Consider the following 16885-nt stretch of genomic DNA (forward strand, 5'->3'; position numbering starts at 1 on the left):
TGAGTGAGTAACTGAAAAAGACAAAGGAGTCGACCACATTCCGTAAAGCAATGAAAAATGGTTTCTCTCTGTTCACAGAAAGGACAGGCGTCAGACATTGTAGGGTTGATCACAGAAACAAACGCATTAACAGCTACCGCAGCATGGAGAGCCCTCCACTGGAGGTCCCCACCCCTCTTAGTCAGCGGAGGCTTGTAGAGCGCTCTCCACTCAGGCCTCTGAGCCTCCGTCAGGCCCAGGTGGGCTCTCCACCGGGTGTCCACTCGCTCTTGGAGTCTGCTCTGATTCAGAACCTTTGTCACCAAATAATAAAATGTTTTGTTGGACATGGTGCTAAACTTAAAATCAGTAACATTGTCCAACTTTAACAAAAACCCCTCACAACTGAGATCAGGAAAACATTGCATCTCTGGAAAAGAGTCATTGTCATTTGGAGACTTCAGTCCGTTACAGTGAGCAGCGATCAGCGCCAGCTCTGACTGGCTGAGCTGCTGCTTCCAGCTCTGCAGCAGGAGGCTGACCACCCGGACTGACCTGAGGCTCAGACGTGAGGCCAGGCCTGCAGCGTTGTCCAGATGAGGGCCACACACCTCCACCACCTGGCCCAGCGTGAAGATCCTCTCCTCACAGAGTCTCTGTTGTAGAGAAGGCCCTACTCCACACACAAACCGAGATCCACGGACCACCGGCTCTCTGAGGAGCCAGAACAGTGAGCCACGGCACTCTGGTCTCTCTTTTTTGAGTAGTCCCCACACCTTGAAGAGACCTCCATAGAAACCCGAGAGATTGTTCAGGCGTAATCCTTTCAGGTCCATTAGGAACAGCGACTCAGCCAGACCCAGCCCACCACAGCGCTCCAATAAGGCCCGAGCTACGGGTCTCCAGACCAGGTCAGCAGGTCCAGTCAGGAACCTCTGGACGAACCGGAGCCTGAAAGCATCCCCTCTGCTTGCCAGGTGAACCAGGCCATGTCCCCCCTCCTCCTTTGGCAGGAACAGGACGCTCTGAGGGACCCAGTGCATGCGGTCCCAGAAGAAGTCCACCATGAGAGCCTGCACCCTGGACAGCAGGTTTACGGGCGGGTCGGTGCACGCCAGCCGGTGAGCCAGCATGGAGGAAACAAGGTTGTTTAAAATAAGGATACGCCCTTTAAAAGAAAGTTTGGGAAGGATCCACTTCCACTTCTTTAACCGGCCTTCCACTTTCTCTATAAGCCCGTCCCAGTTCTTCAGACAAAATGTGTCATCACCAAGATAAATACCCAGGTACTTTAACCCTGCCCTTTTCCAACCAAGGCCCCCAGGTAACACCAAGCTGTCAATACTGCCCTCTCCTACTGCTAAGGCCTCACTTTCCCCCCAGTTGACTCGAGCAGATGAGATTTTGCAAAAGTTGCTCACAGTTTCAGTTAAAACATTGATGTCATCTTGTTTTTTAACAAAGACCATTATGTCATCCGCATATGCAGACAATTTAAAAACATCCCTACAGCCAGGAAAAGAGAAACCCTGTAACTTTGACCTTAACCGGTGTAAAAAGGGCTCTATGGCCAGGGAGTAGAGCATCCCGGACAAAGAGCAGCCCTGTCGGACTCCTCTCTGAGCTTCAAAAGGAGCACACAAACTACCGTTTATCTTCAGTACACTCTCAATGTCCCTGTACAAGACCTGGATCTTGGCTATGAGACCAGAGCTGAACCCAAAAGCTTCCAGCGTCTGCCACAAGTACTGGTGTTCAACTCGGTCAAAAGCCTTTTCTTGGTCTAGAGAAATCAGACCAAGCTCACAGCCCAATGAACCGGAGAGGTCCAAAACATCTGGAATTAAAGTCACGTTGTCAGTTATCAACCTGCTGGGTACACAGTATGTCTGGTCTACGTGAATGACATGCTCCATCACTTTTCTCAGCCTCGTCGCTAACACTTTGGAAAGCAGCTTGTAGTCGGTACAGAGTAGAGACACAGGACGCCAGTTCTTAATCTCCTGCAGGTCTCCTTTCTTAGGGAGGAGAGTGAGCACAGCTCTCCTGCAACTCAGGCAACCTCCCGTTACTTAGACTGTCTCTGAGCACACTCAGCAGGTCGTCACCTATAACCGGCCAGAGAGCCTTATAGAAGTCTGCAGGCAGGCCGTCTATGCCAGGAGCCTTCCCACTCTGCATGCTCTGCAGGGCCTCCTGCAGCTCCTGGGCAGAGAGCTCCGCCTCCAGCTCAGCATGGTCCTCCTCAGGGACGTTAGGAAGGCCCTCATAGAACGACTGCGCCACCTCTGGCTCGGCCTGGAACTCTGTTCTGTAGAGCTCTTTGTAGAACTCCACAGCACACTGACGAATGGCGGCGGACTCCTGAAGCAGCTGCCCAGCATTGGATCGCAGGGAGTGCATCAGCCTCCTCTGACCATTCTTACGCTCGAGACCAGAGCTCTCAGAGATCTAGCCATGTCCTTTGTGACATTGAAAGTGTACTGTAGGCAAAGCTGCTTGATCTTCACTTTACCTACATCCCACCAATGCTGAAGAGAATTGTACTCACTCTTAGATAAACGGTAGTTTTCCCAAAATAATTAAAAAACATTTTAAAAATGGTTGTCGGCCAACAGAGAAGCATTAAAATGCCAATACGCACTATTACACTTAACATGATTAATAAAAACGTGACACATTTTGAAGTATATATTTCCTCTCCTTAGGCGGATGGAGACAAGCCGCTCCGTAACTTCCTGGATGACCCGAGACGTTCAGGCCCAGTGCCAGACATAGACCGCAAGGATGGCAGCCGGAGACATGTGCGGAACTGGGGGGGGCTGGACTTTGATAACGTCAAGACAGGAGGCGAGATGGAGAAAGAGTGGACTGTGAGTTCTGTCGTTTTTTTTAAAATGTCAGACCAGCAGGCAGCATAACCATTTTTCACTTCCTGCTGTAGCACTCATTAACCCTCCTGTCTGTAGAGTCGGAGGCCCGGTCCCAAAGACTCTACGGACATGACCATGTCTATGACCGGCCGGGAGAGAGCCGAGTACGTCCGCTGGAAGAAGGAGCGCGAGGAGATTGACGAAGAGAGACTCGCACGGCATCGTAACGCCACAGGCCAGTGGAAACGGGAGTGGGACGCACAGAAGACAGAGAACATGTGAGGAAGGGGATATTAGACCCTCATTAATCCTATATCTGAATATTTCTTTAATCTAGGAGTATAAGTAATACGTGTGTTAGTAATATATAAGAGAAGATATACTTCATTGATCCCAAATTGGGAAATGTTTTCGTTACAGCAGTAGTAAATAAACAAATACAAAATATAAACATTTCAAAATGGAAAATTAAACGGAACTAAAAAGTAAAATATATACAAGTTGATTTAAAAAGATTAAAATCTGTAGACTGTGATAAATACTCACTAAGAAGGGCCTGCTATAATTGTGTCTCTGACCCTGTGGCTTTTTTCACAGGTTTAAGGAAGACCCATATGTAACCTCAGAGAGCAGCACAACCGAGCAGGGCAGCAGGAGAGGCAAGTACACACACACACACACACACACACACACACACACACACACACACACACACACACACACACACACACACACACACACACACACACACACACACACACACACACACACACACACACACACACACACACACACTTGCACATACTCGTGTGCTGTTTCCAAGGTTATACAACAAAACAGCTGTCAGGAGTATGACAGCACACCCATCCCATGTCTCTGATCGTCTGACATCTTGTCACTCCAACATGTCACCACACACACTGTAAACACACCACAGGACACAGCACCACCTTCCTCCTCCAGCTAATTAAGGCGGCTATGTAAATAAGGCTTGATTAAGCTCCTTATGTAAACGCCGGCTGTATTTCCCCGGAGTCCAAATCCACCCCTCGTGCTGATCGTATGCCCTAGCCCAGTGGTTCCCAAACTTGTTGTGCCCAAGGCACACCAAAGGACAAGTAAAAATCTCAAGTCACACCTATTGTGCAAAATAGCCCTTATAACACGTGTTATCACTCATATCATGTAAAATATCTGTAAATGTGCATAATTATTTACTAATGGAAAATAAAATGTGACAAAGACAACTATATTACTCATGAAATATTTATTAACGAAATATTTCAGAAATTAATTTGAAACTTTATCAAATTAGGCTTCATCAAAGCAGCAACACACTCATTTAAACCAGACAGGTCACACAATTAAAAATGAGGCAAAGGAAACTCAGCAGAAATTCAGCACAGAGAACTGTCAATGCAAGGAAGCTGCATTGTCCATGGTCCTGAACTACAAATTATAAATGTAACATTTCAGCAATCAGCATTGAAACATGTGCTATTGTAAATATTTTTGCCGACTTACAAATTAGTGAGATACATGTGCCTGTCGGGGCGCTGAGAGGGCCACTCGCAAGTCCTGTTCAACAGAGAGCCGTGACCTCCTGTTGTTCTTCATGTAAATCAGAGTAGAGCACGCCAACTCCAGAGATGGGGTCGTTACTAAAAAAATGTAATATATTACACATTACTTAAAAATAAAAAGTTATATATTACACTACTTCGTTACTATCTGCATAAAGTAACTCGTTACTTTACTCGCCGAGCACGTACGAACTGCGCATGCGTGAGTGGCAATAACTTTCCTTACCAGCAGGCGGCGGTAGTGTGTATTTGTCATTCAAAACAGGCAACAACCGGAAGACAGAGAAGAAGCACAGACTACGTGATGTAAACAAACAACAAATATCGTGTGCGGTAGCTTCACCTTAGCATGTGTTCTTTGCAGGTTTTTGTTGAGGTTTGACGTGGTGTTTACAGCAGTGGATAACAGCTTCTGGCCTGGACACAGTTTGCACCTCACCGTCACATTCCTGTCTATTCTTCGGACGAACTCAAAATAATGGCCATACCTCCACCCCTCGAAAGTTATCGCTGACTCAGCCATGTTTATGCAGCACTACACGTGGAGATGTGGACGCGCAAATCGCGCAGATTACGTACATATAAACCTACAAAGTACTGATGTAGTAAATAAAAAAATAATTATTTTTGTGTAGTTGTATATTGCAATAATAACGTATGGTTGTCACACAATCCCACGGCACACCCGGACTTGCCTCATGGCACACCAGTGTGCCGCGGCACACCGTTTGGGAACCACTGCCCTAGCCACACGGTGACGAAACGGGTTGTATCCGCTACAGTTCTCTATCTTATAGACCAGTGGTTCCCAACCTGGGGGGCGCGCCCCCCTTGGGGGGGCGCCAAAGATCGCAGGGGGGGAGCAAGGCCTCTATTTGAGGCCAAATATCATATTTTTTTTTTACATATAATTGTAAAGCAATATATGATTGTCACTAAAAGCCTTGTCTCTACATTACAATAAAATATAAAAAATAATTGATTAATTAATTTGAATAAAAATTCAAGTTAGTAGCTAAAGGCATAAAAAGACAGAAATGTATAATTCTTTCTTTAATAGAAATGTTTCTTCTGCCCGTAAAGTGTCCAAACCTGGCTTTTCTGCATAAGCGCATTTTTAAAACATAGTCATTGTTCATGCCGGTTTCAGTTGGATTATTTGTCACAGTTGCTCCGATCAGATCGGTCTCCTCCATTTTGTAGATTATTTACGACTTTTGAATCCACATAAACACATCGGCAAAATCCGGCTTACTTTGATTATGTGTTTTAAACAGTTTAATCCCTTTGTGAATTGTTTCCACCTGCGCCGTCCTTTAATTTCTTCATACAGCGGGAATCCAAATGAATTAATCCTGAGTCCAATAACCATCAAAGTCACTCCAATAGTGCTCCTTAATTACGCTTTCATCCTCCTTTAACAAAATACTTCACATTCATCTAGTTTGTGACAGTAGTTGTAGCATTTTTGAGACTTTTAAACTTTACTTACCGCTGTATCGCCCAACAGGAGTCATTTGGGGGGGCTCTTGGGAAAAAAGGTTGGGATCCACTGTTATAGACGGTTCGGCCACACGAGGCCGACAGGGAAACGCGGATAACGATAACGGGTCCCAAGGTGGGTAGATCTGCGGACGCAACGCTCTGGGGGGCCAAACGGCTCCGTGATTACGCCCTATACCAGGGGTGCCCAACCAGTCGATCGCGATCGACCGATTCCCAGTCGATCGCGAGATGTGTCTAAAAATAGAACAACAATATTCTGTTTTATCGTTAACATATATAACATAATCTTCCTGTGCCAGAATAATGCACTTGACGCATCAAAGCTTTGTGATTGGCCGGCGTGACCCCATGTGTCGGGGCGTGGCTGGTGGGCAGTGGGCACTATTTCGCTGACGTTGTCCGTGTCAACACAGGAGTGACAGTCCGCACACACACAAGACCGCAATTATGGCAGAAGCAAAAAAGCCCAAAATATATAATTTTCACTCCGAGTGGGAGGATGATTATTTTTGTATCTTTTCCAATTCAAAGTCCATCTGTCTCATCTGCAATGCGAGCGTGGCTTTATTGAAGAAGGGTAATTTAGGAGCGGCATTTCAAAACAGTGCACAAACGCTACGAGACGGAATTCCCTCCTAATTCTGCCCTACGCTCCCAAAAGGGGAGGGGCCTGAAAGGACAGCTAAATGCACAGCAGTCCATTTTCACCAGGCCCAACAACAAGAGCAAGGCTGCTACCATAGCATCTTATCGTGTCAGTCACGTTCTTGCGAAACACATGAAGTCTTTCAAAGACGGCGAAGTTGTGAAAGAAGCATTCCTGGAGGCTGCCGACGCGCTTTTTGGGGACACTAAAAATAACAGTAGCATTTCAACAGGTTTTTGATATAATAAAAACTCAAGTTAGATACCGTTATTAATCAGCTATAAGTTTTAGTTTGTTTGAACTTATTCATTATAATTATTGTACAAAATGGTATAAGAATGCAAACTTAAATTGATTATAGTCTATTATCAATTCAGGTTAAGAAACTAGTGTTGCTTGCATCCTATTTTGAAGGCATTTATTTTTATACTCTACTAAAATGCATCAAAAAAAGGGTTTGATTCTATTAATGTTGTCTTTTTTATTGCACTTTGGCAGCAGATTCCTGTGTAGCTTCAGATCTGAGTTGTCTTATTAGTAAGCCTAATTTATACTTTTGTAGCAACACTATTTTTATATAATGGCAAAAAAAGGGTTCAGAGTCTTTTCTTTTTTTCCTGTGTCATATGTGGCAGCACTGTTCAATGTTTCTTGAACTCTGTATCAACAACACTGTTGTGTAACTTCAGTTAAATACTTGTATGTGTGTAGATTAGAAAGAGGTAAGATAAAGGATCTGCAGTATTTTATGAAGTATTAATCGTACAAAGGTCAGTTTTATACAAGTAGAAGTGTGTATTTACCTGGTCAGTAATGGCTACGCCTGGTAGATCTCGGCAGACTGGCAACTTTAAAAGTAGCTCTCGGTTCAAAAAAGGTTGGGCACCCCTGCCCTATACGATCATTTCCTGATAACGGAAATACTGACGGGCTGTCAGGAGAGGGGGAGGAAAAGAGAGACTCCGTGTATTCTTATATGATTATATAGAGTCGTTATTCATTTGTTTTAAAGCTCAATAAATAACAAAGAAGACCTTTGGCAATTTTATAATTTTGTCCGGAAGATTTCAACTTTAACGCACATGTTGACCAGCGAAAAGAAATTCTAACGGAAACTCTGCCGCATGGTTCCCTCGTCCCTTGGAAGAGGCGGAGAGGTGGGTGTTTTTCATCTGCTGGTGGACTACCGGGGAGATTCACAGCCGGAGCACATGCTTTCCTCGGGGAGGGAGAAAAAGAGAAACAGCCAAAGCCCTGCCTCTCCCCACCTCTGCTGCTAAATCCACCGCGGAGAATAAACAGAAGGGCAACCATGGCAACCATGCATGCTCGGGAAGTCTTCTTCGCTGCTTTTGGTGTATTTTGTGGCGGAAGTACAGCGCCACTTACAGGCCCGGCATATGTAATAATAATAATAATACATTACATTTATAAAGCGCTTTTCCTGGTGCTCAAAGCGCTTACAAGCAAGTAAAACAAAATAACAACAAAAGTAAAAAAGTGCTAAGCTAGGTGGAATAAGGGCAAGGGGTTAGTTGATTAGAAGTTGAAGGCAAGAGTGAAAAGGTGAGTTTTGAGGGATTGTTTGAATGATGTGAGAGTGTTGGCGGATCTGACGTGGCTGGAGAGGGAGTTCCAGAGTGTGGGGAGGCTGCAGCGAAGGCCCTGTCACACCAGGTCCGGAGCTTTGTCCTGATGGGCTGCAGTAGGTTAGCTTCAGCACACCTGAGGCGACGGGTGGGGGTGTGTCGTTGGATGAGGTCACAGAGGTAGGGGGGGGCAAGGTTGTTGAGGGCTTTGAAAGTGAAAAGTAATATTTTAAAGTCAATGCGGTGTTTGATGGGGAGCCAGTGGAAGTCATGGAGGATAGGGGTGATGTGGTCGGAGCATCAGGTGGAGGTGAGCAAGCGGCCAGCTGAGTTTTGGACATATTGAAGTTTTTTTTAGTGTGAATGCAGGTGATCCAAAAAGTATGCTGTTGCAGTAATCCAGTCGGGATATTATAGAGTTTCAGCAGCGGTCGATGAGAGGGAGGGTCTGATGCGGGCGATGTTCTTTAAATGGAAGAAACCGTTTTTGTGACCTGGTTGACGTGAGGGAGGAAAGTGAGGGTGGGGTCGAGGATGATGCCAAGGTTACGGATGTGAGTGGAGGGGTTGACAATGGAGCCATCGCTGGTAAGAGAAAAATCTTGGGTTGAGCGGGTAAGTGAGTTTGGGCCAATGATTATAAGTTCCGATTTGTCACAGTTACATTTTAGAAAATTGTTTTGCATCCAAATGTGAATGTCAGTGAGGCAGGTGCTGAGCTGGGAGTGCGTGGTTGGAGAAATTGATTTTGTTGAGAGGTAGAGCTGTGTGTCATCAGCATAACGGCCCGTCCACACTACAGCTTCGACAGCTTCAAAAACGGTTTCCAACGTGTCTGCCCATTCACTTTGAATGGGGTGACGTCACTTTTCGCCGAACTGCATTGTGGGAAGCAGAGCGGAGCTTTCCTGGCGTTTCAGGCTGCAAAAGTTGAGCAATGTTAAACTTTTGAAGCTTCTGAAGCTTTCCGTGGAAGCGTCAGCCAATCAAATCATATGCCAGTACAAGCTCTAGCCAATCAAACCGCTGCTTGTGTGTCAGGGGCGGGAGATTCAAGTGATTGGTTGTTGGTCGAGCTTCAGACACGCCCAGCTCCAAGCTTTTTTTGAAGCTGTAGTGTGGACGGGCCGTAACAGTGGAACTGGAGTTGGTGTTGACGGAGGATTTGTCCAATTGGGAGGATGTAGATGAAGTACAGAACCCTGAGGGACGCCATGATTGACGGGGGCTGTGGGGGATTTGGAGTTGTTAATGGAGATGAATTGATGTCTGTCAGAGAGATAGGATTTAAACCAGGAGAGGGCAGTACCGGTAATGCCAATGGAAGACTGGAGGCGGTTGATGAGGATGGAATGGTTGATCGTGTCAAATGCGGCTGTTAGGTCAAGGAGAATGAGAATTGAGAGGGAACCAGAGTCAGCAGAGAGGAGAATGTCGTTGGTCACCTTGAGTAGGGCAGATTCTGTGCTGTGGCGAGTACGGAAACCAGATTGAAAAGGATCAAATCAAATCAAGTTTTATTTATATAGCACATTTATAAACGATTTTTGGTCGAGCCAAAGTGCTGTACATATAATAAAAATAGCCTACAGTAGAGACACTTTACAGCAAATACAACAGCACAGATTGTTCAGAATATCAGTATGAGAAAAACGACACCCTCTATCCTTAGACCCTCCCATCGTACAAGGAAAAACTTCCAGAGAAAACCCACAGTTTAAGGGAAAAAATGGGAGAAACCTCAGGGAGAGCAACAGAGGAGGGATCCCTCTCCCAGGACGGACATACGTGCAATAGATGCCGTGTGTAAATCGAAGAGATAATACATTTGACAACATATAGACCGAATGTTAGGAAATGCATGTGTCTGTAATAAGAAGATGAATCTACGAGGATGTCAGCTACAATCCTGTGGAAGCCATCAGGGAAGCAGCATGACGAGACCCAAGGCAGGACCGCAGAGACAGGTTCAGCCACGACCCGAAGTCCACGACTTAATCCAGAACTCAGGATAGAGGATCCAAGACACAGGACTACAGCAAGAGGATCAGCCTCGACTCCGGTTCCCGGCGTAGATATAGATACAAAACAAGAACAAAGATTTGGCTGGGTTAATCGGAACAAGAGAATACACAGACACAGACAGAGAGGGAAAAGGTCATTGGATAAAAGTTATTCTTGATGACCCTCTAGAAAGATCTCATGAACTTCCCCACTCAATCTATCAAGACCCGAGCAGTTCTATTAGATATAGGATAAGAAACAGAGATAGGGAGCACAACAACCTATCTCTTCGTCAGATGCACTCCCCCGCTTATCTAATCGACTCTGTACCCCGTTACCTTCTACAAGGCCATAGACCAGCAGAGGGAAAATGGGGGGTGGGTAAGGGTTTTTAAGAATAAACCGCAAGGGTCTAAAATGAAAAAATATGAAATATAAGGTACTATATTTTAAGTAATCCTATCTACTATTCCTATATTTGAATAATGTATAAACTATTTTAAAATACTTTATGAAATCCTATGTTATGTTATAAATATTAAAATAAACAACTAAATGAATAGATAAATAAATAAATGAATAAATAGATAATTAAACAAAAGCCAAAGAGAAAAAGTGAGTTTTAAGTGTTGATTAAAAAAACAACAGGGTCTGGGCCGACCTCACATGGAGGGGCAAAGTATTCCAGAGCCTAGGGCCTGCCGCTGCGAAAGCTCGATGCCCTCTGGTTTTAAGCCTGGTCTTAGGCACTACAGCGTCTCCAGAAGGTACTACAGCGTCTCCAGCGGGTCGAGCGGTCTCGTGTGGAAGGACACGTTTCTGGTGCCTATGCGTGTGGATGGAAGACTTTTTTGATATCGAATTCGGTTCGTTTTCATTTCCGCGTGGCTAGGGCCTTTCAGAAGAAACCCAGTTTCCTTTAACGGTGCAACCAAGCGGCAAACTCTGGGGAAGAGCCGGGACGCCAATACGGAAGTGCCACACACTGCAGTTCATCTAGTGGCCAGTAGGAGCAGGCTGCAGAAGGGAGCAATTTCCATAGACCCCCATGTTAAAATGCCCAACTTTACAGCAGAAATAAACATGTTTACATCGTGGTTCAAAAAACCATATTCTCTGTATAGTTAGATTCCCCCTTCATGACTACTGTGTGGGGGGTGAATTTTTTCTCAACTCATCTGTTTAATTAATATTAAGCCTTAAAGTTTTTGCATAAATTAGGGCGTGGTCACTTTGATGGACATGTACATGCCTCACTGTCAGCTAACAGCAACTTGTCCACTCTGCTAGGCTACAACCATAGAGGCTACAACGTTAGTTAGTTGTAGTTACTGTACTTGACCCTTTAGCCGTGTTCGTGGTGATTGTGCCTTTTAGGCAGTGACGTGCGGTGACGTTCATGGCTGGTGAGGCACTGACTCTTTCAGAGTCAGATTTACAAATATTATATTTTGACCTTAATCGAAATGTTCGGTTATTTTCAAAAGCTTTTTTAGTCTGATGCTTCGATTCATTTTAAACAGACTGTTCAACAAAAGGATACCCAAAATCTAAATATTGGATTGTTCTTTCTTAGTAAGATCCCATGTTCATTACAATGGTGGTCTTACCTTGACTTGAAGATGAAGTCCATGCTATCCTTCTGGACAACAATCTCCATTACATTTTTGTAAAAGTCCTCCTTATCTTCCTCTAGTTTCAAAAGTCTAGTTTGTTGTTCGCGTCTACCGCCTCTGCGTAGAATAACAGTAGCAACAAGAACCTGTGGGCTCACGTTCGCCCCCTTCAGTGCGGCAGAGGTAATGGCTGCCTCCCCTGGTGCTTTTTTCATTGCCGTTGTATGATGAGACCAGCGAGCCTAAATATCATATACGTGAAATAAGTTATTTAGAGACTATGGATGGCGAGGATAAATGTAATAAAGGGATCTACAAACATTACATCGGTGACATACAGTGAGATGGTGCAGGCATGCGCTTAGGGCCCGCTTTCCAGCCAGTTTCTGTGGGGTGACGCATTCTGAGGTGAGGCAGAGCTCATCTGTGCCTCACCTCACCACACAGTAACTGGCTTGAGCGCGCTCACAAAATAAGTGCCCGCGCTACATAAGTGCCCGCGCTACATTAGTGCCCGCGCTCCAGCCAGTTACTGTGGGCTTACGTGAGGCAGAGCTCGTCCCTGCCTCATTTCTCATCGCTCCCATGTAGGAGTTGTAGCGGAGCTCGGCCAATTTGCTGATTTTAACTATAAAAAGCGATTGGAATCATACAGAAATCACACTTACAACACAGATCAGTGGAGATATGTTATTATTATTATTATTACTATTTAGTTTTTTTCATGTTTTTCCGTTACATTGGAGTATGACAGGTGAGGCTCTGCCTCCCCTGACTGCACGTCGCTGCTTTTAGGGAATATTGTTACAAATACCAGACAATTAAAATGTTGTGCTGTGCGCTTGAATGTACTAACAGAACTTCCAAGAAGTCTAAAATTATAATACTATACATGTTAACCCCGTTCGCAGGTGTTTGTGTGCTTGGTAGCTTAGCTTGCTACTTATTAGCCAGCTAAGGACGTAACCCTTTATACATACATATACATTTTAGTTTATGATTCAGCCTTGGGTAAGACTTTTATAGTCTATGGCTATGACGCCCATAATGCTAAACGGGAGCAAATGTTAATAGGGGACCCAATTATCCCAGTGGTGGCCGCCGGAGCTAACGGAGCCGCAGGGGGCTAGCTCCAGCCGGCGTCCCGGAGCTAGCCCACTGCGGCTCCGTTAGGTCCGGGCGGTGGAGTCCGTCTTTTCTCAACGTGTGAATGACAAGCATTAAGAATAACAAAATATAGCTAATTCTCTTGCAGATTGTCTCATTTGATTATGAATGTAACGTTTATATAGGGGAACTACACTGTTAGCAGTAACTTGGTATGCATGTATTTCATGTTAGCTTAGCTTCTTAGCCTGAGCTAGCTCTGTTTACTTCCAGTTCGGAGGCAGCAGGTCCCGCCTCGGCTCCGCCTCTTTGCCCTTATTTGGAGCAGGCGGGATTAGACTCTGACGTCACAGTCGAGCCGTTAGTGGCCGACTCCGCCTACTAAGGGCTTCTCGGCAACTCTGCAGAATCCTATGGGTGACGTCACGGACACTACGTCCATTTATATATACAGTCTATGGGCGCAACTCATTATCACTCTGTGAAGTAAAGGTAAAAACAGCCCGGAACTCCAGAGGGATGCATGATTATTTTTCTGATTAATCCCACATTAAACCAAAAGTTACTTCTTTCAATTATTACTTATTTTGGTATGGATCAAAAAAATTGAATAATTAACCTATTTTTGTTTTATTTATTGTTATTTGGTTTGTGTGGGTTTCGCAATGTTAATAATTTGAATTTAAAACAAAAGCCAGCATAACGATGCTAATATGAGGCTGTTTATGAAACTTTACAGTAACATAAGATAACATTTGATTTTAGTGCCTTGACTTTCTTTGGTAATTTACATTTAACCCTGACAGCCACTGAGATTTCCCCGTAGGGTGAAAAGATTCTCTGAGGGCCTGTGGTAATCCCAGGAGTCGACCTGTTGGAGTGGCTTTGCCTCTCCACTGCTGTGTGTCCTCATGGTGTGTTTCTCTGACAGAAAGACGCTGGCAGAGTCCGCCTCATCCCTTTCGTCAAAGCCTTTCCCAGCTCCTTTTCTAAGTGTCTTGACAACATATTACCACGTTGACAGCAGTTGTATGATAAACTAGCATCACCCCAATATAGTATAGTATATCTGTACGTAGGGATGGGTACCGAGCCCCGGTATTAAATGGGCCCCGGGGCTGAATTATTAAAGACCGTGGTACCGTTAAGCTCCGACGTTATCGGTCTTTTTTTATGTAAAAAATATGTCATATGTATTATTGTTACACAAACATTGTATTTGCAGTTTTAGTGTCGCTAACTCCGTTTCTAATACGCAAAAAGACAGCAAAATGCGTCATTATTTTTTGTATTTTCGATCTTTCCAATCCAGACGAGAGATCTCTCTCCCCCGCCTGCTTGCGAGGGGGCGGGGCAGTTTACACAAACGCAGCTGCTACATGCAGCAACACACACACACACACACACACACACACACACACACACACACACACACACACACACACACACACACACACACACACACACACACACACAGAGGAGATGGCGGAGAAATGGCACTCCGAGGTGTGGTTTAAAAGAAAATGTTTAATTGTGTATTTCAGCAGAGTGGGGGGTCACGGTGGTGCTGGACGTGGAGGTGCTAACCCGGTTTCAGTAGGACTTACTTTAAATATGAAATAATATGATTAAATTACATCAGCTATATTTTACTTGTTAACTTACTAATGTAACATTACTGGAGGCTAAAGGAACAGCTTAATCTTATTTACCTGGCCATGGTCCTCTTTATTTCATTGCCGTCAGTGATCTCCAAAAAATGGATAAAGTATAAAAGTAAAGTTTCTGGATCCTTTTCAGCTGAGTTAGCTTGTAAGCTGATTTGCTAGCAGGCTGCTGGAGCAGCGCAACCGAACAGCGCGTATCACGTGACGTTAGTACAAAGCGCTCCGTAGGCTAGACCGTCTCATTTCGTAGGCCGCTCGTCCAGCCTACCGTTGACCGCGTAGGCTGGGTACGAAGGGTGCAGCCCCTGAATTGAGACATGGCCCTCGTCTCACATGCGTGTACCTCACTGGTGTTTAGTTTTTTTCTTGGTAGCAAGATGAGTGATGTCTACATGGTGATTTATCTCTTGTTAACAAGGTGTGTGTGGTGGACGTACTGTAATGTGTGTGTGTGTGTGTGTGTGTGTCCTCTCTGCAGCCCGGGGGCGTAACTCTCGAACAGAGCCTCGGGGCCGGGCCTCAGGTTAGATCACAGCATGGGAATGAGACTCCATTGTGTGTGTTTGTGTGTTTTTATTTTTTTCATTTGTGTCGTCTGAAGCACAACAGCTGCACCCTAAAGCAAATGCCTCCCTAACCTGACTCTGCCTCCTGAAGAAATCAGCTTTAGTCATCATTTCAGTAACTCAGTTCACTGCTATTCATATTATTCTAGTTTTTACTTCTGTATACAAGTATCAGAAACGTTTAATGTGCTACCTCGGTACATAACTTGTCACATACAAAACATTCTGCTACACAGAATAACACCTGAGGATTTTTATCTGATATACATTTTGTTAATTGTTTTCCCATTTGTATTTCCTGAGACAGCCGAGACTAGAGTAGTTATGTGTTCCTGTTGTATGTCCTTCCACACTCATATCCTTCTGACCGGGATATCCCAGGAAAAGTCAAAGCGAAATTTGGCAAAAACGTCCACTCGAGGATGAACCAATTTATATTTTGGTGGTCAAAAGGCAAGGTATTAATTATGACCATTTCCCATACTGTGTATGTACATCCTGATTGGTTGGCGAAGGCATTTAATGACAACTCTTAAAACCTAGCTTTGATTGTTGTGTTTGGAAATAGGACTGTTATCTTAAAAAAGCTCTAAAAGGTTTTAATTGCACTTTTCTGAAACCTTTAACAAAAAACTAGAATTGTGTCTTGTTCTGTACGTTAACATACACACTGGCCTTGTTTACATTTGACCTATTTGTATCACAAATCAAAGTATTGAGAATTTATTAAGCCTATCTTTTTTATTCAAACAGTTCTTACTGTTAGTGTTGCCTTCTCTTAGTACCTCGTGGCAGATCCTTTTTGTTTATATATATCCCTAAAACACAATTGTTTCAGGTGGCTGTACGATTTGTACAGATCAACAAACATGAATGACAGTCTAATCAAAACAATTGACATAATGGCAATTTTAATGTAAAATACAAAAATATAATATAGGATCCAGGAGGATTCAAGGAAAGCCTGAGCCAGCCCTAACTTTAAGCCTTATTAAAGAGTCAAGTCTTAAGCCTGTCTTAAATGTGGAGAGGGCATCTGCCTCCCAAACACAAATCTGAGTTTGAATCAAAAGTATTTTGATCTTCAGGGCTGCCGTGCTGTGGATGAGGGGATTCAAACCAGCGCATGATTCTACCAGCTGCTCATATCCTGCTTTATTTCTTTCTTGCTGTCTGGCTGCAGAGGATGTTACAGATTATGACATTACACCGTCCCCACATTAAAGCCTGTGCACGTTGTGTGTGTATATGTGTGTGTTCCTTTTCTTCTCAACCACTTCTAATTTCTGGAATGACTCGAATGTCCTCCTCACGCCTCTGGCTGCTCTCTTCATCCTCTCAGTTTTTAGTATTCTCCTCTGATCCCTTCATTTCTTTTGTGCTTGCGTTTTCTTCTTCTTGACCTTTTTTGTTATCACAAACCTCCTCATCTCCCTTCAAGCCTACTCCCCCCCCCCCCCCCCCACCTCACTCTCTGCATCTCCTCTCTGACCTTCTGTCTCCTTCCCTCCTCTGCTCCTCTGCTCTTCCTCCCTCCCTCCTTGTCACATCTTTCCTTAACTGTGATTTGATTGCTTCACACCTCTAAGGTCTTCTGTCCATCTTCCTGCTATACTTTCTTCTATCTTTCGGACATTTCTCTTTCCTTTATCCCTACTTCTTATTTTCTATAAACTCTGAATCATTTCCTTACTCTGCTACATCCCATTATAGCATGTTTCTCATTTCATTATCTCTTATTGTCCTCTA

The 16885-nt window shown here is 44.4% G+C and overlaps 1 protein-coding gene across 3 annotated transcripts in view; it reads left to right on the forward strand.

The window, feature by feature from the left end:
- Nucleotides 1-16885, forward strand: part of ccdc9 (coiled-coil domain containing 9) — a 58356-nt gene that overhangs the window by 14049 nt on the left and 27422 nt on the right. For 2 of the 3 annotated variants that reach the window (XM_034231860.1, XM_034231859.1), the window contains exons 7-10: nucleotides 2688-2852; nucleotides 2949-3130; nucleotides 3450-3511; nucleotides 15049-15093. In XM_034231860.1, coding sequence (XP_034087751.1) covers nucleotides 2688-2852; nucleotides 2949-3130; nucleotides 3450-3511; nucleotides 15049-15093 — 454 coding nt within the window. The remainder of the gene's footprint in view (nucleotides 1-2687; nucleotides 2853-2948; nucleotides 3131-3449; nucleotides 3512-15048; nucleotides 15094-16885) is intronic. The other variant, XM_034231861.1, reaches the window with a different exon arrangement.

The sequence above is a fragment of the Gymnodraco acuticeps genome, unplaced genomic scaffold (assembly GCF_902827175.1).
Source record: "Gymnodraco acuticeps unplaced genomic scaffold, fGymAcu1.1, whole genome shotgun sequence".
Classification (NCBI taxonomy): Eukaryota; Metazoa; Chordata; class Actinopteri; order Perciformes; family Bathydraconidae; genus Gymnodraco; species Gymnodraco acuticeps.